The sequence below is a fragment of the Cucurbita pepo genome, chromosome 1 (genome assembly GCF_057944985.1).
Source record: "Cucurbita pepo subsp. pepo isolate OVF chromosome 1, ASM5794498v1, whole genome shotgun sequence".
Taxonomy (NCBI): domain Eukaryota; kingdom Viridiplantae; phylum Streptophyta; class Magnoliopsida; order Cucurbitales; family Cucurbitaceae; genus Cucurbita; species Cucurbita pepo.
This window is the reverse complement of record NC_141798.1, coordinates 2,799,949-2,825,301: the sequence shown is the minus strand read 5'-3', so window position 1 is coordinate 2,825,301 and position 25,353 is coordinate 2,799,949. Positions and strand designations below refer to the sequence as shown.

Genomic DNA, 25,353 nt, shown 5'->3' with positions numbered 1-25,353 from the left:
AGCATTTTTCTTCGGTTCGTACGTAAGGATCATTTGGGGATCACAATTTTCAACCATTTGAAAATATTTGTCTTTACAACCTATCAACTCATATTATTCGAGTCGGGTTATCATATTATTCGAGTCGAGTTATCAACTTATTTGATTAAATAAATAAAAATTTCATGAATTCGATTGAAAATCGGTATTTAATTAAGATGAGTTAAACTAAATAAAAGTTTTATAAATTAAATTGATTTATGGTTCTCTATTAAACTTGCAATAAAAAACTGATAAAGAAGTGGGGAAAAAACCCTAATTTTAGAAGAAAAGGTATTGAAAAAAAAAAGCTCAAATTTTTAAATCAGTGTGTCAAAATTGTAGTAAATGTTGGTGTAAATTGTAGTTTGTAATCTATATACTACCATGGTTTTCCCCACTTTAGCGCCCTAATTACGAACATGGAGAGTTTTTTGTTGGCGAAGGAGACCCCTGAGCTTTAAACGGATGTCACTACCGGCGCTGCTAAATCCTGATCTTAAACCCTTTTTCTGCTCACCGCCGTTTCACTTCATCAACCAGTCTTCAAATCTGTTCCTTCCCATTTTCTCGCAGCATAAATGAGTAGATCAATCGGAAGGAAGGTTCCAGGTCTTTCATTTCTATCCAATGCCAACAAACTAGGCTTTGTACCATTTTCTTCTTCTTCTTCTTCTTCTTCAGGTGGTCATGGCCGAGGTCGAGGTCGAGGTGGCTCTCCCACTCATGGTGGACCCTTTGATTTCTCTTCTCGAGTTCCGGGTCAGGAAGATTCAAATGAGTCTAAACATGAATCTGTAGATTCTCGTGGTACTTCTGGGCTTGGACATGGCCGTGGTAAACCTAGTCCTTCCTCCTCAATTCTTCCGTCTCTCTCTTCCTTTACGCCCTCTGTTAAGTCATCGTCTGCTGGTCGAGGAAGAGGTGATGGTTCACAACCGATTCGGTCCCCTCCTGAATCGCGTTCATCGAACGGGTCGGATTCGGAGCGTAAGAAACCTGTGTTTTTCTCGAAGGATAATGCGGGCGACTCAGCTGGAAGTGCCCGACCTGGTTCGTTAGGCGGGGATGCGGGGGAGAGAAATTTGCCTGATAGTTTCCTTTCTGTGTTATCCGGCGGTGGACGAGGAAAGCCCATGAAGCAACCAATCCCGGAATCTCAACCAAAGCAGGAGAATCGTCACCTCAGACCTAGACAAGAGGCGGGTGGCCGTGGAGGTTATGGGCCTGGAAGGGGTAGTGGCGGCGGCCCTAGAATAAGCCGTGATGAATCTGTGAGGAACACAGGTAGGATGATGTCAAGAGGCGGGCCTGATGGTGAAGATGGTGGAGGTAGAGGGAGAGGCGGATTCCGGGGCAGAGGAGGAAGGTTCAGAGGGAGAGGAAGGGGAGCATTTAGAACTGGGGAGAGAGGGCAGAGAGGAAGGGGTCAAGATATGGAGGATGGATATGCATCAGGGCTTTACTTAGGCGACAATGCAGATGGTGAGAAGCTAGCGAAGAGGATTGGGACTGAACATATGAACCAACTGGTTGAAGGGTTTGAAGAGATGAGTGGTAGAGTGCTGCCTTCGCCACTGGAGGAAGGGTATGTGGAGGCGATGGATACGAATTATATGGTGAGCACTCCCTGTATCATTTTTGTATCTGTTTTCCTTCCCCGAGGACATAAAGATAATTGCCTATAAGGATTAGCTCTCAACTGTTTTGGCATGGTTTGAAAATGCACCGTTTTTGTTGTTTGTGATAGGGTGATAAGTTGAGTGTGTTTGGTTGAACTAATAGAAATCTGACTCTGTTCAATTTATCTTGCGGAATTTATAGATCGGATTATCACATGGTGTTGATTTTTTTTTTTTTTTTTTTTAATGGCAGATAGAGTGTGAGCCGGAGTACTTGATGGGAGATTTTGAAAGTAACCCTGATATTGATGAGAACCCACCTATTCCTCTTCGGGATGCACTTGAGAAAATGAAACCTTTCTTAATGGCATACGAAGGCATCCGAAGCCACGAAGAGTGGGAGGTATCTTTCTCTGTCACGAAGTCTCCATGTTTTCGTTCCTTTGTTCTTGGGTCTTCTCTACTTGATGAAGTGTTTATATGAGTTGTTTTTGTGGGTTCTGAGCATTGATGAGAACATCCACTATACTTCATTTACATTTTGTTTTTCCAGGATCTGCTATTATAGATGTTATTTATCTTATACATGTAGAGATGCAGAAGTGCGACAAATTATAGAGATTATTTATATTATTTGTTTCTACTTGATTGCGTTTTCCTTGGCTTTTACTTCTATATGGGTATTTTTTATATGACATTTTTGAGATTGCATCAATAAGTTTGCTTAGGGATATTTATAGGGGGGCGTTTTACTGCATTGCAAATATGCTTTTAAGAACAAACATATCCAAATTGGCTAATTATGCAATTTTTTAATTAATAAATATTGTGATAACGTCTAAAAGTTTGCCTACTAATGTGAACTTGGGTTGGTTACTCGCAATGAAGGATTGAAAGACAGGTTGATTAAATATTCTGGTTGTAGTTTCTACTGATTACTTTTATTACTCTAGAAAAAGGAAAATCAGCTTTTATTTAGAAAAATGAAAGTAGTTCAATAGAAATGGTGAGGCATGGTGTTAACTCTCCTCAAGATGACCAACGACTTTAGTTAATGTTAGTATTGTATTTTGATCACATTCTGCTGTTTAACCATGCGAGTCGTGACAATGTTACTTTAGTAGACAAAGTGGTAAAATAGTAACCAAAGCATTGTTTAGGTTTATGGGTCTGACATGTGTATAAGGGTGGTGTACTGTAGATCGGATACATTCTCTTGTTGTTGTTAGGAGAGTGGTTGTCTGGTTTTGAAGAGGTTAGACTGATTCACTTCTAGTCAATGTTCTATTTGTTTGGGTTTGGATCCCACTTCCTAGGGTCCATTTCCTTTTAGGTTAAATATTCATTCTTTAAATCATCCTTTTCTTATTGTATTGGATGGAGTGTCAATATGAATAGGAATCAGTTTGGATTTTGGTTCACAATGTGCAAATTACCTCGCTCTAGTCAGATTTAAAGGATTGCAACAATAATTTATTTAGAGACCCTAAGTTTAGGGAACATGAGGTGTTGGATAGGATCAAGTGTTTGGGTAGTTTAGATTAGGATACTTTTGGTTTGTACCATCTCCAAAATTTATGAATGATATGTTATTATTCTCTACCATGGATTCTATAGCTCCAAGCAATCTGTTTGATATTACTAGTATTTGAATCCGAACCATCATGGATTGACCTAGTCCTGTAAGGGTCTTGGGAAAATAAGAGAGAATGGTTTGGTCACCTATCTAGAACTTAATATCCTATGTGTTTCCATGTCAACCAAACTCATTCGAGACTTCTTTTGGAAAAGCTCGAAAGATAATGGTGGCTTACACAACGTTAACTGGGAGAAGACTCTGCTGGCATGATTCCTGAATCATCCAAGACTTCTCAGTACGTACTTGACGGTAGAGCAGGTTGAAGTAGAAGTGCAATTTGGGGAGTTGTTGGGAAGAGAGAACGAACGTAGGAGGAGGCAAAAAAGCAAAGGGTGGGATAGGAAGGGTAATTCTAGTATTTTTTTTTTGTTCCCATAGAATTGCAAGCTTTAAAAGAAACAAGTGTTGTTGAGTCTCTTGCATGGAAAGGAGATTAATACAAAATATGAAAAATTCATTCATAGTTGAAAATATTTATCAAAATAAAAGTTTAATCATAGACGTTAATTATTAAAATAAAGAAAAAAAAAACAGTATACTTGGCCCAGATGGGTTTACTATAGCATTTTGGTGGAGAATTAGGCTTGAATGAAATGTTTGGGTTCAAGTGGAGATCTTGGGTGTGGAACTGCATTAGGTTTCTTAACTATTCATTTTTGGTAAACGGTGAGCCTAGGAGTGGATTTTTGCCTCCACTGAGATTGGGCGGGAGACTTTATTCCCTCTTCTTGTGCTAGTCGATGGCGTCGTCCTTAGTAGGTCACCTATTTATTCTCATTATTGGCGGGTCAGTTGTGGTCATGGTCCGATGGAGAAACAGAAACTTCTGATATCCCCTATTTACTCTCCTTATTGACTGGTTAGCTGTGGTCATTTATATTTGTGTCTTGTGTGGTACTTATATTCTTGCCTTCTTGAACAATCAATGATGCCTTTTCCTTATATTGATGCGCTCCATATATCGACGTTCTAACCTTTTGGTTTGGATGTACAAGGAAATTGTGGAAGAAACCATGCAGAGGGTTCCGTTGCTGAAGGAGATAGTTGACTCGTACAGTGGACCAGATAGAGTAACTGCAAAGCAGCAACAAGGGGAGCTGGAAAGAGTTGCAAAAACACTTCCACAAAGTGCACCTAATTCCGTAAAGAAGTTCACCAATCGTGCAGTTCTTTCTTTGCAGGTTAGTGAAACCATCTTAATAGAGGACGTTTATTCTGAATTACGTTTTCGAAAAGATAGAAAAAAATCGTAGAAATGCTCGTACACTATGCTTGGTATACTGTATCCCCCAAGTACATTGTTCTTGGGAGTGCAAGAAAACTGAGTTTGTGTAGTTGAGAGATTCTTTTGTGGATCGTGAACACTTCTTACTTGTATTTGCAGAGCAACCCAGGGTGGGGATTTGACAAGAAATGCCAGTTCATGGACAAGCTTGTGAGGGAGTTCTCCCAGCGATACCAGTAGAGCAGGGGGGGTACCATGAAGGAAGGACATCAGCTACTACTTATTAACTGGGTTTATTACATGTTTTAATTTGAGGTCATGAGATATTTTAGAAATTTTAGCCCTTTCTGATGTGCGAGAGAGGATGGTTTTTTATAGTCTACAATCTTGTTGCTGCAGGAGTTGTATGATTGCAGCATTGTTGAAGAATTGGTTCACAATAATGGGTGTTTCTTTTAAATCAACATGCTGCCCTCTGAATTTTCCTTTTAATCATCATCATCATCATCATCATCTCTTTGCTGCCCTTGCACGCACTCTTCAGTCTCTATCATTTTTTTGTGCTTGTGACCATTTTTGTTGAGTTCTTGAGCAAGGTGACGAATCGGTTTAACTTCAACTCCAACTCCACCCTACCTGCTCCATTCAAACAATATTATTGGCGTGGTTCCCAATACGAACGAAGCAGTAAAAAATGACTAAGACTCCAAAGGAGTCGAGCCTCGATTAAGGGGAGATGTTAGAGGATGAGAAGGATCATGAGTTTATAATCAAATAATACTACCTCCATTTGTATGAAGTCTTTTGGGGAAGTCCAAAGCAAAGTCATAAGAGCTTAGGCTTAAAGTGGACAATATCATACCATTGTGGAGAGTTGTGTTCAACTAACATCAACTAACATGCTCCTGTTCCTTTCTAATATTATTGGATTTATGAGTCGCTAGCCCTCGTGTTCAACTAACATGCTCCTGTTCCTTTCTAATATTATTGGATTTATGAGTCGCTATTAGCCCTCTACTGTTCTTTCCCACAATATTATTGGATTGGATTTATTAGCATGTTTATATTTTTTGAAATAAAAATTATATTGAAAATAGAAATTATCCATTGAATTTTTTTTAATTAATATATATTTTAAAATATGTAAAAAGATAGGAGAATTTTTTTTTTTTTTTGACCTAATTTTCATAAATTTTCTATTGTGAATCTTCTCTGTCGTAAATATAAATAGAGAATATTGCAGGGTGAATATTGAAATAGGAGGTGGGAACAAGGACTGAAAAAGCTTCTCTATTTCTGCTCCATCCCTATGAACATCTCTATCATGGGTCTATTTGTACCAAAATAAATAAATAAATAAATAAATAAATAATCAGCTTCTATTTTTTATTTACTATGAATAAGAGAAAAAAAGATAGATATGTTAATTATTGGCGGTTAAAGTTATACAATGAAAATAATTAGTGGAACTTAGGAAAATTATTTTGTGTAAAACATTACAGAATTTTTAGGGAAAAAGGGAAAGGAAAGATTCTATTATTTCATGAATAAAATTGACTCTCAATGGCCAACAGTCCCAACTGAAACTGCAGGAAGCAAACCTAAGAAGAAGAAACGTTCGCAGAAAATCTCGATCGAAGAATTCAGAGGATCGCAGGTTGAATTCCCCCCGATAGGGTACTGCTCGATCTTTGGTAGCTCGGCCGCCCCCTTTTTGATCCAAAATGGCCTCTAATGGCTTAATTCCGGTGCGTTTCTTCGTTTTTTCGGTGTATGATTTTCTGGGGTCGATGTTTGTAGGCTCAACTTGATTTGACTTTATGATTCTTGTTGGTGCAGAGACCGGAAGATGCCGGGAACAGCTTGGAAAAGATCAAGCGGCAGCTGGCCTCTGGTTCTGGTCGGAATTTGTTGCAGGGTCCTCTTCTCAAGCGATCTGAAACAGTACGATCATTAATTCACGAATTTCAACTCTCTATTTCTCTCTTGTTGTTTTGAATTGATGTTTTACTGTTGAATTTCGCTGGGTTTGGTGCTTCCATTTGAATCTGTCTCGTCGAATTTTCGGTGTCTAAATTGCCCAGCAATTGCTTGTGAATTTTGTTTGGCAAAGTGGGATAGTTTTGTGTATTCTATAGATTTGAGAGAAATTTTCTTTCTTTCTGTTCATTCCTCCCCCCTTTCCTATTTGACCTGGGTGGCTCCAATAGCTGAAGTTCGCTTGTCATAGTCAAGATAAGGAAACTTACCTTGATAACTCTTTTGGTGTTGATTTTCCATTTCTAATGGGATTTTCATATTTTTCCCATGAAGCATGTCTTTTGGTGGGGAAATTAGGCTGTCTTTAGCAATGTTTCAAGACTATATTAATTACTCTAATGTTCATGAAACTCATTAAGATAATAGGGGGTCGGTATTTGTATTTCAAGGACGAGAAATGTGAGATACACCGATTTTCATGCTTTAGCTGTCTGCAAATTTTTGTTTATGAGTATGGCCGTTGACGTCCTAATATTCTCAGATTGTTTTATGGTGCTCTAATGTAGTATTACGCTCACATTTAAAGATCAAGCTTCTATTTTCTGCATCTTTTTATTCTTAGACTTCATTCCAGTTGCAAAGAGCCTCCATCCTAGATAATCTGACGTTCTCTATTTCGATTTTCACAGTTGAGGAAATGGAATGAGCGATGGGTTATTTTGGACCCAACAACAGGGAAAATGGAGTACAAGTAACCACATTTCCAATATTTACACTTTTTTTTTCCTTCTCTCCTGCTTGGTTCAATGTATTATACTATATTCGAAATAACTCATACTTTTTTCTCCTTCCTTTTGCAACTTCTACATAGAATTAGGAGAAACGAGGCAACTATCAAAGGAACTATTATATTTGATGCAAATAGCAATATTACTGTTTCTCCTGTGAATTTCCAGTAAGTTTGATTCTTAAAGGTCAATTATAAATTTCATCTAGTATTTTGCTTGATTCATCATGGCTTTGATAATTACTAATTTATCTTTTCTCTTCATTTTTTTTTCTAGTGGGCTACCAAAGTATGATGGTTGCTGTATCTGTATCCTCATTATTTTCCTACTTTATTTTGTCGCAAATTGGGGAAAATATTTACTCAAGTGTTATTATTGACAATTTAAATCAAAGTTATGTCTGAACTGGTTTACTACAGTTGCAAACTTCTTAACTATGCCTTCAGATATCGGCACACCCCAGAAACAAGATTACTTCCTCTGTGCAGAGACTCCTGGTGCAGCTAGAGCTTGGGTGTCTACCTTGCAGTATGTCATTCAAACATGCCTCATATCAGTGATATTCTTTGTGCTTCATCTTTATGAACCCACATAAAGCACATTTAGTTCTATACCTTTTCATGCCTAATATTATCATGTCTGTAAGTTCATACATAAAATTATAGTTTCTTAACCTCCATTGGAGTATCTGAGATTTTATGGATAAACGAAAATTGCAGAAAAAGAAGATAAGTTATCTGTTATCCTCTATAAAGAAACGGAAAACTAAAGTACCAACCATCATTTATTAGTGCATAGTTATAGAATTGCAAACTAACCGATGTATAACCTGGAAGTGGTTGCATTCTTGAATTTTTTAAACATCAATTTCCTTTTCTTCATTTAATTAAAATATTTTTCTTTTAATAAGAACCCAATACATTCCCTCTACAATCAAATACAAAACAGGAAGATGAGAAATCTCCCGGCCACCAAGGAGCTTTTAACATTGCACCCTCATCAGAAAAAGTAAAACAGGGTCTATGAGTGTGTAAAAAAGGAGCAAGAAACCCCTTAAGATCCCAAAAGTCACAAACTCTTCTAGAAGTGTCGTGAAGATTCTTTTGTCTCTTTCCACCTAAAGCTCTCATAAAAAAGCTTTAATAGCATTCCTCCAAAGAACTTTAGCCTTTTGAGCAAATTACTGAATAGCAGCTGTAATACAGTCTGCTTTCAGTTTTTATGAGAACACCATTTCAACCGGAAGGCTTTTCTGAACATTGTTTGATGACTCCCCATGGTGGGCTTGTATTCTATGATGATTCGTCTTATATAAGGAAGCAATTTAATAATTTTGCTATTTTTTCCTTAGATTCATAGTATGGCTGATACAGTGTCTTAATATTTTTTTTTTCACCTTCTCCAATCAGTGCAACCCAGTTGGTCCTTAAGGCCCATAAAGAGGCTGTAAATTCCTTGAGTGGCAATGGCTCTGCAAAATTAGGAACAGTAGCCACAGTAGTTGCTGCTGCCAATTCAACCGCCCAGGAAAGTTCCAAAGAAATTGAAAGAGCAATGCAGATTTCTTTAAGAAATACTCTGGGAATCATCGCAAATAAAACAACTGATGGCCCAATGGATGATTTAGCGATTATGAAGGTAAAGCATCTGACCATATTTGAAATGCATGTCTAACATTTTCTCCATACTGAGCTCTGCTTTTGCACGTTAGTTTAGCTCATGGGGTGAAATGCTTCATTTTTTTTAAGTTGTTCGCTTTCTTGTTCCAGCCTTGTGCTCTTCTGACACGACGACTTCAGATTCTAAATTGATTTGTTGCACTTTAATGTTCTACCATCTGCCATTTATTTGATGGTCAATATGTGGTCCTATGTCAAATTCTGGAGGTGGATGAACCTTCATATAATTTAGGTTTCTATCCGTATAACTTAAAAAATGTTGAGTTTATCAGTGGTTGGAATATGCTAGAATCTTCCCCTTCCTATGTTCATTTATTTATTTATTTTGATTGTTTCTTCTCTATTTTTAAAGAGCGGTTTTTAAATGTGGATATTTTATTTTGGTCTCATTCTTTCTGGATTAGCGTAGGACTCAGGTATAACCAGTGGGAATATATATTATTTACGGTGATAATATCATTAGTGTACGGCATGTCTTTTGGTGTTCAAACCATAATATGTTCTTTTGTAAGTACAAGCAGTTGATGATTATCTAGGACCGGAAGACCCTTCTTTTGTAGTTATTTGGTGGGGTTTCCTCTACCCTTGGCTCGTAGGCTGTTCTTCTTGGCCTGCTTTTGGTAGATGCCTTTTTTTTGTTATATATACAGGCAGACAATTCAATATATAATTATCTGAATTAGATGCTAGGCTTTAGACTACACTTCTTTCTTGTTATAGGAAAGTTTTCATTTCCACAACAAAAACTATGTAGGTCTTGAACATAGAACCCTCGTTTTGGATCATGTTGGTTGTGCAAGACTGCTACTCCTTGTATGAGGCTGAATTCCTGGAGACATGATGAACAACAAATGTAGTATGCTGTAGGCCTTCTGGCATTTCATTAAGTTGTTTATCTCCGTATTTATTCAGGAAACACTACGAGTTAAGGACGAGGAACTACGGAATATGGCTCGTGATCTTCGTGCACGAGATTCAACAATAAATGATATTGCTGAAAAATTATCTGAGACAGCTGAAGCTGCAGAGGCTGCTGCATCTGCAGCCCATATGATGGATAAACAAAGGAAAATTGTTTGTGCAGAAATTCAACGTATAAAAGAAGATTCTGAGAAGCAACTGGATGCATCCATGTTAAAGGTACTGCTTTCTTTATTATACGACACTTAATTAGAACTCACAGAAGGGCCTGTGCCATATCTGTCATTATGGCTTCCTTGATATATGTTCTATTTAAGTTATGTTTATGACTTCCACTTCCACTTCCACTTCCACTTCCAGCTCAAAGAGTATGAAGCAAAATTTATTGAAATGAGTAGAGAAAGAGATCAGTTGAAAAAGCAAAGAGATGCTGCTAATCAGGAAGCAGTTATGTGGCGATCTGAGCTTGCAAAAGCTAGAGAGCAGGTTGTGATTCTAGAAGGTGCTGTTGTGAGAGGGGAGGAGAAAATCAGGGTTGCTGAAGCAGATGCTGAAGCAAGAATAAAGGAGGCTAAACAGAAGGAGTTAGCTGCTTTGCAGGAGAAGCAGGAGCTTATGGCATATATAAATAGGCTACAAGCACAAATTCAGAGGTTTATCATCTTTACCCCTTCTCGAGTTTCTTACTTGGATGCAGTTGTCTTTTCCCTCGCCATAGCTGTTTGATTGATTAAGTTGCACGTGTTACTCTTTTGCTATCTGTTAAATTTACAACGTCCTCTCTTTCATGGGAGCTATTACCCTGTTGATCAATTTTCGCCTTTTTACACATTATATAGTTACATTATTTAACCATTATTTGTCTGGGTAATAGATCCAAAATTATTTTGAACCTCTTTAAAATCAATGATTTTACTTTTGCATTTTTTAGGGAAAAAAGAAAAGAAATATATACATATACACACTGTAGTTGACTTTTTGTTTTGCTTTAAAAAAATATTTTAAGAACTTTTTTTTTTTGGGAATTCGACTGACTTTTCCTGAGTGTTTCCTGAAGTAGATAAGAGAAACAAAGTTGTTAGCAGACCACCCTTAAAGACTATAAATGGAGTTTTGTCTTCTCTCAACTCAGCATCGATCGATACTGTATCTTAAATTTTATTGTTGAAAATGCATCATCTTTAAGTTTTACTAGCTTGATTTGAAAGGATTCATTTGATGCGACCTTTTATGGCTAGTAAACTTTAATGTGATTTTATTTTTTGTCCGCCTCACAGACAATATATACAAGTTTTTGAGGAGAAGATGGAGTCTTGCCCAGGTAACGATAATTCTCTGCTAACGAAGCATGTTGACTCGTCAGACGATAATGTGGATAAAGCATGCTTGAGCGACTCAAGAGCGATACCAGCCTCTGGTGAGGTCAACCTACGCCCAATTGGAGATGGGGAATGGAGTGATATTCAGACAACAGAATCAAGAATCGCTGATGTTAGAGAAATCGCTGCAGAAACTGAAGGAAGCAGCTTGGATATTACTGTTGTTAGCCAACCAGTCAGCAGCCAGCATGAGCAAGATGTGAGCTCTTCGAATCAGCCTTAAATTCAACATAATACAGAACCTAAAATGCATGTCAGATTAGCATACACCACATCTAGTTGAGAAAAATGCGAACTCTATTTTTTGCATTGTTTTTCTGTGGGAGTATAATATTCAATTATTTGACTGACTGGTCTGATGTTTGTGAGTGTACATTTCTTGGAGTTTAGATGCTTAAGTTTTAACAGAATGTGTTCTGTTGTGTGAGCCAATTGATCAATGATTTATACTTTTGTGTAGAGAGCCTGTAGATGTAAATCTAGAGAACGAAGAACATTGATTCTGAGTGTCTCTATTGATGGTCAGCTTCAATCTTGTGGAATCTCCTCCCAAATTACTCACTGGGACGCCATCTGAATTTTCTACACAACATTTTCTATAAGATTTCAAATTTAGTTAGAAATCAAAACAATTCAAAAAATATGATCCTTGCTTTTGAAGGGCCAACTTCAATTTTTCTATAAGATTTCAAATTAGTTTATAAGCACCGAGTCAATTCATCGTCAATTATCAAAGAAGGTTTACAAGCTCAAACCCATAAACAAGAAGTTGCAAAGGCTGCTGCATAACGCAAGTATTTCTTTTTACAAAAAAGGTAAACTGTGAAACATTCAGCCACTTCTTCCTAGTTCCATTTCGTTGTAGAAAACTCTCAACTGACATGAGATACGATGATAGCACTTTCAAAATATGAATTACAGGATGAAGGTACCACTCAATAGGATTGGATCACACGGCCGTAAAAGAATGTGTACTAGTTTTATCAGTATGATACCACTGAACTGGGTTGGATTGAAGATTGCAGCCGTGAGAGTGCTGTATCATCTTCTTCATCAAAAGCTACAAGCTTTCCTTCGAAATTCTTCCTGCATAATCATCAACAGAAGGCAGAATAAAAGATTTGAAACAGTTTGATAAAATTTGCTAAGAATCAAGACGGTTGGTTGTTATTAAATACATGCTTAACGAAACATACTTCAAGCCCATCGCTAATAGATATTGTCTACTTTGGCCTATTACGTATTGCTGTCAGCCTAAAGATTTGGGAGAGTTTTCCACACCCTTATAAGAAATGCTTCGTTCCCCTTCCCAACCGATGTGTGATCTCACAATTCACCCCCTTTGCGGACCTAGCATCCTTGTAGGCACACTGTCTGGTGTCTAGCTCTGATAGCATTTATAATAGCTCAAGCCCACCGTTAACAGATCATTGTCCGCTTTGGTCCATTACATATCTCCATTAGCCTCACAGTTTTTTAAAACGCATCTATTAGGGAGAAGTTTCCACACTCTTATAAGAAATGTTTCGTTCCCCTTTCCTTTCTCGTAAGAAAAATACTTTCTGCGCCCCACACTCACTCTTTTGCATTTTGCTAAGACATCTAATTTCCGAGCAATTCTATTATAATACATTCTACTTGAGGTATCAAATCCATTAGTACCATGAGGCTAGAACAAAAGCATGGAAGACAGCAAGACAGAGAGTAGGCATACCTTGTAACTATGCTTTCTTCTGACAGCGCCTTCTCTAGCCTTTCCTCAAATGGTGTCGCATGCCAACTCACTTTCTGATCCTGCAAACAAGAAAACAATCTGTCAACTCGCCATTCAAATAAAGGAAAATTTCAAAGAACAATAAAGAACTTACCTCCTTGTACTTATTGGTCGAATTTGGGATTCCATTTCCATCCCATTCCTTGGGCGAGACTTGAGCAGGTTCCTCCTCATTCCAATGAGCAGCAACCAACCCTATGATTGGCCTGTCCCCTGCACTTCTTCCACCACGAATTGGCCCATCTGCAGCCACACATTTCTTACCCTCCTCATCACGAGTAGGCTTCAACCAAGCAGACAAGCTTGCCTCCACCATCAAGTCCTTCTCATGTGTATTAGCCTTCACATTCCTTTCTGGCATAGGTGTCATCATTTCAAGCTCTTGAATAGATTCTTCTTCCAGGTTAGATTCTTCCTCCTTCAGTGCCTTCAATTGAGCAGCACTCTCAACCGTGTTCATAACTGAATAAACGTACTGAGACCTGATTCTTGCTTTTCTATGATCCAAGCTTTCTGGAAAAACTGTTCCTGGAGTTTGCATTTCGTCTGATAGCTGTAGAGGTGTTGGATGAGGTGATGACTTGAACACATTTACCTTTTCTCTTCCACTTCCAGATGAACTTCGCCTGGGAGATTCATTTATATCACATTCAAAACGTACGGATTTACTCTGGCATGTGGTCATTACATTATCAGGACTGTTAAGAGCAGCTATAGAGGTAATAACACTTCCAGTTTCACTGCCTTCAATGGCGTAAGCAGAGATTCTTTGAGGATTCTGTTCACTGGTAGTACAACTGTAATATCAACAAGCTCCATAAGGTGAGACAAGTAGTACCAAGTTTAGTTAGAGTAATGTAATAACAATATTTAAAGATCAGATGATAAACAGCATACTATCTTGACCAAAAAAGCCAATATATTCAACCAAATTGCACATTTTTCCTATCAAAAGTATTCAGGGTTCATCAGTTCTTGTTTAGATAGCTGAACGTTCATGGATAATCATTAGAAATATGTTGTTTCAGATATATATTACAACCTGCTAGGTGTACGTTCAGCAGAACCTGACTGATTTCGCCACTCTTCCATATGTTTAACAGGTGTACGAGGAAAATCTGGGTGTGTTTCAGGGGATGCATTTGGAAGTGACTCGTATTTCAAAAGCTCCAAAGCTCTGTTATCATGAGGGGAACCCAAAAGCTTGCTAGATGCTTTACGAATTTCAGTTGGGGTCTCCACTATAGTTCCACAAGCCTTAAGAAATTTGGCCTACAAATTAATGTCCATAACAACTGGTTAATGTCCATATCAATTATCTCCACTCTTATCATTTATCTTCAACAAATTATAAGAGTTTTGAATCATTAAGTTCTGTTTGCACAGAGAAGCTCGTTCTCTAGTTCATGCCTTTCATTTCCCTAACTAATTACATACTGAAATCCAGCGATTGTCATCAAAATCAGCATACAATGTAATTGAAGGTTGCATACCTCATCCTTCAACTCCTTGATGTACCTTGGAGATCCAATAGACTTGGAACCTGAATCCCTCCTAGGAGAATCTTCATTTTCTTTCATAGAACAAAACAAAAACATATAAATAAAACAAAAGAAAACATACAAGGAAGTAAGAATCCGCAGATTAGAATATACCTTCAGAGAGGAAAAGAGTTGATAAATGATTTCGAGCTACCACAGGCGCCTGCAGCATGAAATTGAAAGCAAGAAGTGATCAAAAAGCCATTTATCCATTTCCCTGATTCCCTCAGACACAAAGTAAACTAAAAAAGATAAAAAAGAACAGTAGAATCTCTTTATTTCCAACCAAAGCCAAATCAGCTACTTTATTAAGTGAAACAAGCAGATCGAAACTACATAAGCCCTAACAACATCAGAATGGAGGAGGAAGAACCTCGCGATACAAAGAAAAGGTTAAAAAAAAAAAACAGAATCAGAACAGAATCTTCAAAAGAAACAGGGGAATAAACTTCCGATTTCATTTCATTTCTCCAAACTCGAATCAAACGAAGTGATTACAATATTCAAAAAGGAAGGAAGACGAAGATTGAAAACCCACCCTGTATTTGGAACAAGAAGGATCAGAAACAAAGTGCCCTCGAGATCGATGGCGTTCGTCTCTGACTTTGAAGCAATCAAAGAAGCAACCCATTGCACTCGAAACCGATCGATCAAGAAACCCAATGAAACACCTGCAAAGAAACCCTAATTCACGCCTTAACTGAGAGCACATATCATTGATGATCGTCACACCAGCCAAAACGAAGAAACCCCACCCCCCCTTAAACCCAAACCACCAAAAGGCCCCAACAAAGCACAAAAATCGAGTCTTTCTTTTTGGGTATTGCTTTTCTTTCAAATTTTCTTGTGGGGTTGTAAAATTTTTTTGTTTCCCAGTTGGGATTTATGCAATCAGTGTAGAGGAGAAAGTTGATGAGTCGTTTTTTTTTCAAATTTGAATTTACAAAACGAGGGAAAGCTATTGGCCTCATTTCCTTTTCCTAACATTTCATACTCGAATCTATTCATACTCGCTTCCACAAGATGACACGTGGAAAAAATTAATTTTGATTTGGTAATAAAATAAACTATTTACCTAGATTTGGACAAAATATTTATTGTCATAATAAATCCCTTATTTTTTTAAAAAAATTTATAACGATTTTGTAACCTCCTAGTGCACCTATTAATATTTCTTCAAATTTATTCGGATTTAATGAGCAATTAAATAGGATGGAAATTCCAAATATATAAATTATCTTTTTTTTTTTTTCATTTTATTTGTAAAAATAGTAAAGAAAAAAAAAAGGAAATAAAGAGTAATTAAATTAAAAATATGGATATAAATATATATTCCCTCTCCAATTAATTTTGTGGTTTAATGAATTTAATAGTAAAAAGAGGATGTGGTGGATCTTGTCAAACATTTTGATCATTAAAAAATTTAAGTGTACTTAGTCAACTATTCTATTTTTTTTTAATCATAAATTCATTTCCATTATACAAAAGCATAACATTTTTAAAATTTTCGCTTTTTATTCTTGAATTTTTATTTTTTTTTAAAAAATACTTTTAAAATTTGAAGTTATTTAAAAATAAAAAAAAAACTTTTTTCTAAAATTTACAAACTTTTAAATAATTTAATCTAAAATAGATGTATATAAATATTTGCATAATTAGTGTAGAGAAAAAGAAAAAGACAAAAGCTTGTATTAGTTCATGAATTTGGGATCCAAATCATATTGGATTTGAAATTCCCTTTTGCACTTATTTTTTGCTCTAAATAAATCATTATTTCTTGACTTATCAACCTCAATTTTCACACTTTTTTTTTAAATAAAAAGTAATTAAAATATTAGCAATAATAATTAATTTGTTTATTTCATAATGCTCGTAGTGTGTTTCATTAAACGAAAAAATTATTTTGAATGGATGGTAAATTTTAAATTAATTTATAAATGTGAAAAAGTTCGTACCATTTTTATTTACCGATTTCAAGAATTGTCAACTTGAGTATAGTTCATAATGTTTATGGATTGAATTTAGTTAGATTGAAATATTTACTAGACTCCGAATTATTTATTTAAATTTAAGTTCTTAATAAAACTAATATATATATTATTTTTAATAAGAGTTGTTAATGAATGGGAAATTAAAAAAAAAAATTAAAATAAATATAGATGCACATCTATTATTTGTAATTATTTAATATTATTATTGGGTTTTCTTTATCACAGATTAATTTACAGTAGGTATTTAAAAACAGTTGACCTTAAAAACTCCAAAAATATAAAATTTATAAAACCTTAAAAACTCCAAATGAATAAAAGTTAACAATAAATACTTAGTTTTGATGGTGTTAACATCCCAACTAAACTTTTTGTTAAGTTGTTTGGAGTTATCAAAGCTTCCAATTTGGATATCCCTTTCACCACTATTCTACCTCGAAGCAGAGGCCACAATCTGAGTGCCTCTCTAAGTAAATTACTTTGTGGGAACAACAAAAATATGATATGGGGTCTTAACTCTGTCCACGAATCCCCCCATGTGGGATCCTTGGGATTATTCAAGGGAAGAACTGCTTCTTGAAATCCCACCATAGACGACTTTAAATTCATTATGGATAAAAGATTGGTAGTCACCCATTTACCCTTTTTGCTCTATCTCTCTCTCTCTCTCTCTTTGAATCTCTCAGATAAAAGGCTTACAGAAAAGCTGCAAGAGGAGGAGGAGAAGAAAATTTGAGGGGGTTTTTGTGGGTGGCTGTGAAGAGAAGATGTCTGGTGTCAATGCTAACTCCCTGCTGAGCCCCATGCCAAGAATTAGCAGCAGCAGCAGCAGCAGCAGCAGCAGGTCGAATGGGTGTAAGAGATTGAGTCTGTTTTCTTGTGGGGTTTTGGCATCCTCTGCTGCTGTAGCCAACCCTTCAAGATCCTCTGAAGAAAGGGTGTATGAAGTTGTTCTGAAACAAGCAGCTCTTGTGAGGGAGCTGCCCAAGAGGGATGGAGAAACAGCTTTGGATTGGGATAAAACCATACAAAATGAGGGTATTAGTGATGGGAATCTCTTGGATGAAGCATATTCTCGCTGTGGTGAGGTCTGTGCTGAGTATGCCAAAACATTTTATCTGGGTAAACTTTACCCTCTTTGCTCTACTGCTTCATTTTTGTCTTGCCATTTTTCACTGTTGGGATATGAATTGTTTGGCTGCCATAACAATGGATCTGATAGTGATAATGGTGGAATGATATCTGTCCCTTGGTTGATCCAGATTGTGATAAAAAGAGGCATAGTTTTATTGTATCTCAACTCTTCATATTTATCAACTCTGTTTCTCAACCTGCAAATGATTGTTTGATTGTGCCTCTTTCTTGCTGTTCTTAGGGACACAGCTTATGACACCGGAGCGACGAAGAGCGGTGTGGGCGATTTACGGTATCAGTCATCCTCTTCCTCCAGCATCTTATCTTTTTGTCTACTGCAAACTTTGTCCATTTCTATAGAACAAGTTGGCTGTATTGCTCCATGTGGTGGTAGCCATGCTTTTCTGGTTGTTTTTGTTGATGATTCAGGTTTTGTTTCATAAGTTCTCGAACTTTAAAAATTGTATATTGGTCGTTTGATAACTGTTTGATTTTTTGTTTTTCGAAATTGTGTTTGTTTTCTTACCGTTTTCTACCATAGTTTCATCGTTCTTAAGAAAACATTTAACTTCTTAGCTGAATTTTGTTGCCACAGCAGTTCAGAATTTTCATTTTGATGTTATCTCAGTTTTGAACATTCAAGAGTGTAACTATTTGTAATGCAGTGTGGTGCAGAAGGACCGACGAGCTCGTGGATGGACCGAATGCTTCACACATCACACCTAAGGCTCTCGAGCGATGGGAGAAACGACTAACCGATCTGTTTGAGGGTCGAGCGTATGATATGTATGATGCTGCTCTTTCTGATACAGTCTCAAAATACCCTGTTGACATTCAGGTAAACTCACTCCTTCCTTTGTGATATGAGAACTCTGGGCTGTCATGGTTAACAAATAATCAGATCCCAATGATTTAAAACGAGCAACGATGATTTAACTACTCTCATCTTCGAGTAAACATGGCTCACGTATGTTTCAATTCTCTTGGCTTGCAATTATACGTTGTGTTTCGACAGCCCTTCAAGGACATGATCGAAGGAATGAGGTTGGACTTGCGAAAATCGAGATACGAGAACTTCGACGAGCTTTACCTTTACTGCTATTATGTTGCTGGGACTGTGGGGCTCATGAGTGTTCCTGTCATGGGATTGGCACCCGAGTCGAAAGCTTCAGTTGAGAGCGTCTACAATGCAGCATTGGCTCTCGGACTCGCCAATCAACTCACTAACATTCTAAGAGACGTTGGAGAAGAGTAAGCTTTCTTCCACAATCTTAGCAACTAAAGTTACTTTTAACATTTACAAACTACAACGCCACAAGGAAATGTTTTCGAACTTTTCGAAACTTAGCAATATGTTCTTGTTTGTTCGTATCTTTGAGGAGTTGTGTCACGCTTTGTTTCAACAGTGCTAGGAGGGGAAGAGTGTATCTCCCACAAGACGAGTTGGCACAAGCTGGGCTATGCGACGATGACATATTCCGAGGGAAAGTGACCGAAAAGTGGCGGAGTTTCATGAAAGGACAGATAAAAAGAGCAAGAATGTTCTTTGATGAGGCTGAGAAGGGCATTGGAGAGCTGAATGGAGCCAGTAGATGGCCAGTGTGGGCGTCCTTAATGCTTTATAAGCAAATATTAGATTCCATTGAAGCAAATGACTATGACAACTTCACCAAAAGGGCATATGTAGGCAAAGCAAAGAAATTGCTATCACTTCCCATAGCCTTTGGAAAAGCTGTGGTGGCCCCTCAAATTTCAAAGATGTGGTAACATCATAGTTTTTTTTTTTTCTTTTTTTTTTCCTTGTGATTATTCAACACGTGTCACGATTCGCTCGTTGTAAATTTTAGATGTTAGATGACTTCGAAGCAAATTGACTTCACAAAGGAAAAGCTTAGAATTATTAATAATGGAACGAAAAGGTAATTCTTTAATTTCATTGATTTCGTTCCAATAGGATGGAATACGAACTTGACTTTTTGGTCGAAGTTTAATGTTTTAATATTAACGTGAGCTAAAAAGTTGGTACTATTTTACAGCCCGAAAACAGAAAGGATATGTTAAGAAAATCAAGAATATTTGTACATTCAAACTCTACAGCACAGGTCTCACTTTATTTTCTCCTACTCTTCTGCTTTGCGCTCGGTTTTGGCGAGGAAGAGGACGAGTAGGACGATGAAACGCTTGATCGGTTGTTCTCCGCTAAGTCCTTGGATAATGCCTTTTGAACCTCATCTTTAAGTTCCATGAACCGAGCCTTCTTCTTCCGCTGCTCCTCTGGAGTTCCCTTTTCAAGGAACAGAAGGTCGGGCATGTCATCGGCTAAAAAGTTGTCGAGAACTTCCGAGCAATGAGGGAAAAAGCGTCGACCCGTATTCACTGTGATCAGGTGTGATGTTACATGAGTGATGAGCTCATCTTACACTCAATTGGATGAAAAGTAGAAAGTAATTAATAGATAGTGTTCTGAAAAGTACCTGTTTTCATTAGAGCTTTCATTCTTGATTGGAGTCTTTTGGTTCGCATAGATGGTGTTTCATTCGAGTCAAGCTTCAGCAAGTTGCCAGATGACCCCTTGGACGATACAAGGCCCTTATATGCTATTGTTAAATTGGCATCCGCAATATCCATTGCGAGCTTGGCCTCGGCAGGGAAAACATAACGAGCAATGGTCACTGAAACAAAGGAAACAAATGTTGGGTTCTTGATTTGATAGTGCTTAGATTTAATTTTGTTAGAATAAGTTCAAACTTTGAGGAGCTAGATTTTGTGACATATAGTATCCAACACAGATGGAGAAGAGAACATAGTGTTGTTTAAAAAGGTGTAAAAATCTCTCCCTACTAGACTCGTTTTAAAACCTTGAGGGAAAGCTCGAAAGAGAAAGCCCAAAGTGAACAATATCTGCTAGAGGTGGGCTTGGGTTGTTACAAATGGTATCAGAGTCAGACCCGAATGGTATGCAAGCGATGACATTGGGCCCCAAAGGGAGGTGGATTGTGGGGTCCCACACGGTTGAAGAGGAGAACGAAATATTGCTAATAAGGGTGTGGAAACCTCTCTCTACCAGACACGTTTTAAAACCTTGAGGGAAAGCCCGAAAGAGAAAGCTCAAAGTGAACAATATCTGCTAGAAGTGGGCTTGGGCTGTTACAAATGGTGTCAGAGCCAGATACCGGGTAATGTGCCAGCAAGGACGCTGGTCCCCCAAGGGGGGTGGATTGTGAGATCTCACACGGTTGGAGAGGAGAAGGAAGCATTGCTTATAAGAGTGTGGAAACCTCTCCCTACTAGACACGTTTTAAAAACCTTGAGGAGAAGCCTGGAAGGGAAAGCCCAAAGAGAACAATATCTACTAGACGTGGCTTGGGCCGTTACAAATGGTATCAGTGCCAGACACCAAGCAGTGTGCCAGCGAAGATGCTGGGCCTCAAAGGGGGGTGAATTGTGAGATCCCACACGGTTGGAGAGGAGAACAAAACGTTTATTATAAGGGTGTGAAAACCTCTCCCTACCAAACGTCCCTACCAGACACATTTTAAAATTTTAAAGGAAACCCCAAAAGTAAAAGCCCAAAGAAGACAATATCTACTAGCAGTGCTGTTACATATAGCTATCTTATTATCATTACCGATGTGTGAATATATATATATATATATAGAGAGAGAGAGAGAGAGAGAGAGAATGTCACCTCTATTTTCAAGATAATCTAGAATATGCATATCAGCCGTGGGAATCTGAGTTTCCATTTCCATGCCACCAGAAACTGAACTCCTACACATCTCTCTCTCCAACACATCAATGCACAACCGATCTTTATTAGACTCCTGTCCCTTATCAGTTATCTCATTATAATCCTTAGGCCTAGTCAGCCTCCGACAGATTGTAACCGCAGTTTGTCCATCAGCTGTACGTTCTAAAGCAGAGGTTCCCTTATCCAGAAGGGCCACAATGATTTTAGGATCCTTACGCCTTGCAGCAACATGAAGAACTGTTTGTCCCCTAGGATTCTTAAGATTGAGATCTGCCAAGCCTAGATTAAGAACCTCTTTAATCACTCTAGGATCACAATAGGCAGCTGCATAGTGAAGGGCGTAAGCATCATACAATGTAATATCAGAAGATTCATTTAAAAGAAGTTTCAGTAGTTCAATATCATCAGCATCCAATGCTTTGTGGAGCCTTCTGATTTTCGTCTCACGGTTTAGGTCCACCTCTTCTACAATATTTGGTTCAGTCTCTACCTGAGATTTCATACGCAGTGACTTAATCTCACTTGCAACTTCATTTGGAAGCTCTTTTTCGATAGATATAGCCTCAAGGTTCGACCTCGCGACTCGTTGGATGCAAGGGGAGAGTAGCTGGTCCAGATGACAATGGTATCCAGCAATCAGTATAGTCATCACATCTTCCACAGATGCCTTCTCAACAAAACTTAGGAGCCGACGCTGCACAATTTAGTCGATACCGAGTTAGATTGTGTATTCACTCACGATCAGGTTGAAGAGAAAGAACCTAAACTAAAATGAAGCACCCTATGACTTGATTTTGTTATGCTAATGCAGGATAAGCAGTTGACATAGTGAACTGACCCTTTTGCAGAATCAGTATAGTATGCAGATTAAGCTATCTATTAGATTAAACTACCTCATGCTCATCTAATCCATCAGTAATCCATTAATCAATAAGCACATAGCTACCACAGGCCAAACAGCTAAGCTAATGATCTCTTTCTTAAAAGTAGCAAAAACTTCATCTATGCTATAAATGTTGGGAGAGGAGTCTCACGTCGGCTAATTAAGGGGTTGATCATGAGTTTATAAGTAAGGAATACATATTTATTGGAATGAGGCCTTTTGGGGAAACCAAAAGTAAACCATGAGAGCTTATTCTCAAAGTGGACAATATCATACTATTGTGAAGAGTCATAATTTCTAACATGGTATCAGAGTCGTGCCCTTAACTTAGTCATGTCAATAGAATCCTCAAATGTCAAATAAAGAAGTCGTGAGCCTCGAAGGTGTAGCCAAAAGTGACTCAAGTATTGAACAAAGGGTATACTTTATTCGATGGCTCCAGAGAAGGAGTCGAGCCTCGATTAAGGAGAGGCAGTTTATGGGCTCTGTAGGGCTCAGGGGAGACTCTGTGGTGTACTTTGTTCGAGGGGAGGATTGTTGGAGATGGAGTCCCACATCAACTAATTAAAGGGGTTGATCATGGGTTTATAAGTAAGGTATACATCTTCATTGAATGAGGCCTTTTGGGGAAACTTAAAGTAAAACTATGAGAGCTTATGCTCAAAGTGGACAATATCCAATATCATACCATTATGGAGAGTCGTGATTTCTAACATTTTTTTTACCCTAACAATTCTCCCACTTGGAGACTAATTAGTCAACCAAGAATTTCATTATCAAACGACCATCAGCATCTTCACTGCACCATATCAATTAAGGTTTTGCACACCCTCAAATTTCCAACATCAACACATTTTGTCTACATGTTTGTTGGATTCTTTGCACCATTTATCTTCCCCAAACACACATCACCTTCTTCCACTAATCCGCGAGTAAAATGGTATCACCACCTAATGTGTTTTATCTTTGAATGATAGACTAGTTCTTCACCAACTACATGACACCCAGACTATCTAATAAAGAATCTTCTCGAGCTGCTTTTTACCTAATTATTCTAGATAGTCCGAGTGCCATCCTTTTAATGTTACCAATCTAATTCTATACTGCATTTCATTTCTTTTTAGTGGTTTCCCCATAAAAATCTGCGAAAGAAACTACAGTATTGGGCTCAAATAACGAAGTGATAACATGAACTATGAAAACCCAACGAATAAAACAGTAAGCTTTCCATCAAAGAGACTGACCAACAAAACCATATGGATAAGAAATATGAAGAATTTGAGAAATGTTCTCGTACCTGAACAAGCAATACCATCTCTTTTGTCTTGAAAGTGGCAGAAGCATACAACAATTGTAGAGTAAAATTAATAGCAGGGCCACAAGCATGATGGGCACAGGACTCATCCACACACGTTGACACTTCTGGTGGCAATGGCTTTAGCTTTCCCGTGTACAAGTAATTCAAGATAACCTTGAAAGCTTCAATTCCAACCTTACTGAAAGGTATCAATTGAGACATACAATATTTTGGCTTTCCATCTTTTGTGGAGCTATCCATTTCCTGCTTAAAAAGCTCATGAAAAAACAGACTCCGAGCCGCCAATATACAGCGATGAACACCAACTTCAATGCCCTCAACAACAACCACTGCATCGGTATAGTCATAGTCAGAATCATCCACTAGCTTCTCGAGGCTTGCGCTTAGCTTGTTAAGGCACAAATGGTCAGAGTTCGCAGAAGGGTCATTGCTGAATGTTGCAGCAACGTTGTTATAACTGGACCCATTTGACACATAAGAAGACGATGAAGGATCGTCCATGGCTTAAAATATGCGTTTCCACTAAGATAACTGAAGAAAGAAGCTCAAAAGTAACAAAGATTGAACAAAATCACGATGCTCAGAACACAGATTTGGAACAAGAACTAATTGAACCTAATAGGGAAATTTCTTAACTATTTCTTGATCGAACCCATGGATGGAAATTACGTCGTCAATAATCAAACAAACACAGATAATCAAGACTCAATAGTCAGAAATGGAATCGAAATCTTACTGAAAACGCTCCGTTCAGGCGTTCATCCATGGACTAACAAAAAGGATTTCAAACCCAAAAATTAATCGACCACAAAACATCACAAAAGATTAAGCGAAGAACAAAACAAGAAGAGATGATGATCTGAGGATTGAAGAAGACGACAGAATTGACCTAGATTTATCAAGTTGCATAAATTTCTGGTTATGTTGCAACTGGTATCCTCTCATAAATTTTCAATAAAAGTAATATCATATATCTTTAGTGTACTGTAAAGCAGGGCTATAGTACAAATTTAATAATTAAAAAGTTTTCTTTTTTAAAAAAGTGATTTTTTTTTTTTTATCGAAAGTTACAAGTGAGTTATATTTTTTTTTTTTAAAAAAAAATGTTTTGATAGAGTTATTCAAATTAAAATTAAAGATTTTTTATATTATTTTTTAATTAGTATATAAATTAAAAAAAATTAGAAAGATTATTTGATGAAATTAAAATAAAATTTTATGGAAATAAATAAATCCATCAAAATATAGGTAAAAGCTGAATTTTGTATTTTTTTTATCTTTAATGAAATAAAAATTATTGGATTATTTAATGATTATTTAACGGTGTAATTATTGTGTCCTTGATAATGTGATGGCGGCTGCATGGGTATGATTCTTCAATCTCAACTTGCACGCGTGCGATTTAAAATGACGATATTGTCCCTATACATATATATATAATATTATTATTATTTTCAAGCCTATTTTAATTTATTTTGAATGTTTGGGATAGACCGACCAAACCATCGTTTTCTCTCTCTTAATTTTTGGTATTAATTATTTAAATGAAAAATATTGAACAAAGTTTTAAAATAATAGTTTTTAATTTTCATGAATGTATATTAATTTTGGCTTTATTAGTCAAATTCATTTATTTTAAAAGAATTTAGACAGTTTTTTTAAGTTCAACGCTACTGAAAAAGGAATTTCCAAATCGAAATGGACGTTGGATCT

At 37.2% G+C, this 25,353-nt stretch overlaps 5 protein-coding genes across 6 annotated transcripts; 3 read left to right on the top strand and 2 right to left on the bottom strand.

Annotated features, from left to right (window-relative positions):
• The first annotated feature begins 410 nt into the window (after positions 1-410).
• LOC111804080 (hydroxyproline-rich glycoprotein family protein) lies at positions 411-4,996 on the top strand. Its single transcript, XM_023688767.2, has 4 exons — positions 411-1,637; positions 1,894-2,043; positions 4,275-4,460; positions 4,664-4,996. Exons 1-4 carry the CDS (start codon positions 600-602, stop codon positions 4,742-4,744), a joined length of 1,455 nt encoding a protein of 484 aa, XP_023544535.2. The 5' UTR covers positions 411-599; the 3' UTR covers positions 4,745-4,996.
• A 1,041-nt stretch (positions 4,997-6,037) lies between these two features.
• Positions 6,038-11,710, top strand: LOC111799887 (uncharacterized). Its single transcript, XM_023683385.2, has 10 exons — positions 6,038-6,252; positions 6,344-6,448; positions 7,174-7,235; positions 7,356-7,439; positions 7,549-7,580; positions 7,719-7,800; positions 8,682-8,910; positions 9,864-10,091; positions 10,233-10,525; positions 11,150-11,710. The coding sequence occupies exons 1-10, from the start codon at positions 6,229-6,231 to the stop codon at positions 11,472-11,474; spliced, it is 1,464 nt and encodes a 487-aa protein (XP_023539153.2). The 5' UTR covers positions 6,038-6,228; the 3' UTR covers positions 11,475-11,710.
• A 194-nt stretch (positions 11,711-11,904) lies between these two features.
• On the bottom strand, positions 11,905-15,464 carry LOC111799896 (protein JASON). Of its 2 annotated transcripts, none has more exons than XM_023683407.2 (7): positions 15,105-15,464; positions 14,681-14,729; positions 14,519-14,589; positions 14,068-14,297; positions 13,120-13,822; positions 12,966-13,045; positions 11,905-12,337 (listed from the first exon to the last, which is right to left on the bottom strand). In XM_023683407.2, exons 1-7 carry the CDS (start codon positions 15,276-15,278, stop codon positions 12,235-12,237), a joined length of 1,410 nt encoding a protein of 469 aa, XP_023539175.2. In that variant the 5' UTR covers positions 15,279-15,464; the 3' UTR covers positions 11,905-12,234. The 2 variants fall into 2 exon arrangements, with proteins under 2 accessions (XP_023539175.2, XP_023539166.2); XM_023683398.2 differs by having other exon boundaries at positions 14,519-14,598; positions 15,105-15,460.
• A 1,680-nt stretch (positions 15,465-17,144) lies between these two features.
• LOC111777394 (phytoene synthase 2, chloroplastic-like) lies at positions 17,145-19,624 on the top strand. The gene is made up of 5 exons (XM_087117151.1): positions 17,145-17,676; positions 17,930-17,980; positions 18,354-18,526; positions 18,704-18,939; positions 19,095-19,624. The coding sequence occupies exons 1-5, from the start codon at positions 17,322-17,324 to the stop codon at positions 19,453-19,455; spliced, it is 1,176 nt and encodes a 391-aa protein (XP_086973277.1). The 5' UTR covers positions 17,145-17,321; the 3' UTR covers positions 19,456-19,624.
• Positions 19,603-24,592, bottom strand: LOC111777383 (BTB/POZ domain and ankyrin repeat-containing protein NPR1). Its single transcript, XM_023656952.2, has 4 exons — positions 23,620-24,592; positions 21,377-22,133; positions 20,163-20,360; positions 19,603-20,064 (listed from the first exon to the last, which is right to left on the bottom strand). The coding sequence occupies exons 1-4, from the start codon at positions 24,139-24,141 to the stop codon at positions 19,799-19,801; spliced, it is 1,743 nt and encodes a 580-aa protein (XP_023512720.2). The 5' UTR covers positions 24,142-24,592; the 3' UTR covers positions 19,603-19,798.
• Between the last annotated feature and the right edge of the window lie 761 nt (positions 24,593-25,353).

Bases quoted from the DNA above. Each gene is read 5' to 3' on its own strand.
- LOC111804080 (XM_023688767.2), top strand. From the start codon at position 600: ATGAGTAGATCAATCGGAAGGAAGGTTCCAGGTCTTTCATTTCTATCC. The intron at 1,638-1,893 runs GTGAGCACTCCC...TTTTAATGGCAG, and splicing joins CGATGGATACGAATTATATG to ATAGAGTGTGAGCCGGAGTA. The intron at 4,461-4,663 runs GTTAGTGAAACC...TTGTATTTGCAG, and splicing joins GTGCAGTTCTTTCTTTGCAG to AGCAACCCAGGGTGGGGATT.
- LOC111799887 (XM_023683385.2), top strand. From the start codon at position 6,229: ATGGCCTCTAATGGCTTAATTCCG. The intron at 8,911-9,863 runs GTAAAGCATCTG...GTATTTATTCAG, and splicing joins ATGATTTAGCGATTATGAAG to GAAACACTACGAGTTAAGGA. The intron at 10,092-10,232 runs GTACTGCTTTCT...TTCCACTTCCAG, and splicing joins TGGATGCATCCATGTTAAAG to CTCAAAGAGTATGAAGCAAA.
- LOC111799896 (XM_023683398.2), bottom strand. From the start codon at position 15,278: ATGTGCTCTCAGTTAAGGCGTGAATTAGGGTTTCTTTGCAGGTGTTTC. The intron at 14,298-14,518 runs GTATGCAACCTT...ATTAATTTGTAG, and splicing joins TCAAGGAGTTGAAGGATGAG to GCCAAATTTCTTAAGGCTTG. The intron at 12,338-12,965 runs GTATGCCTACTC...ATGATTATGCAG, and splicing joins GAAGAAAGCATAGTTACAAG to GAAGAATTTCGAAGGAAAGC.
- LOC111777394 (XM_087117151.1), top strand. From the start codon at position 17,322: ATGTCTGGTGTCAATGCTAACTCCCTGCTGAGCCCCATGCCAAGAATT. The intron at 17,677-17,929 runs GTAAACTTTACC...TGCTGTTCTTAG, and splicing joins TGCCAAAACATTTTATCTGG to GGACACAGCTTATGACACCG. The intron at 17,981-18,353 runs GTATCAGTCATC...TTTGTAATGCAG, and splicing joins AGCGGTGTGGGCGATTTACG to TGTGGTGCAGAAGGACCGAC.
- LOC111777383 (XM_023656952.2), bottom strand. From the start codon at position 24,141: ATGGACGATCCTTCATCGTCTTCTTATGTGTCAAATGGGTCCAGTTAT. The intron at 22,134-23,619 runs GTACGAGAACAT...TAAATTGTGCAG, and splicing joins AGATGGTATTGCTTGTTCAG to CGTCGGCTCCTAAGTTTTGT. The intron at 20,361-21,376 runs GTGACATTCTCT...CCTTTGTTTCAG, and splicing joins AGATTATCTTGAAAATAGAG to TGACCATTGCTCGTTATGTT.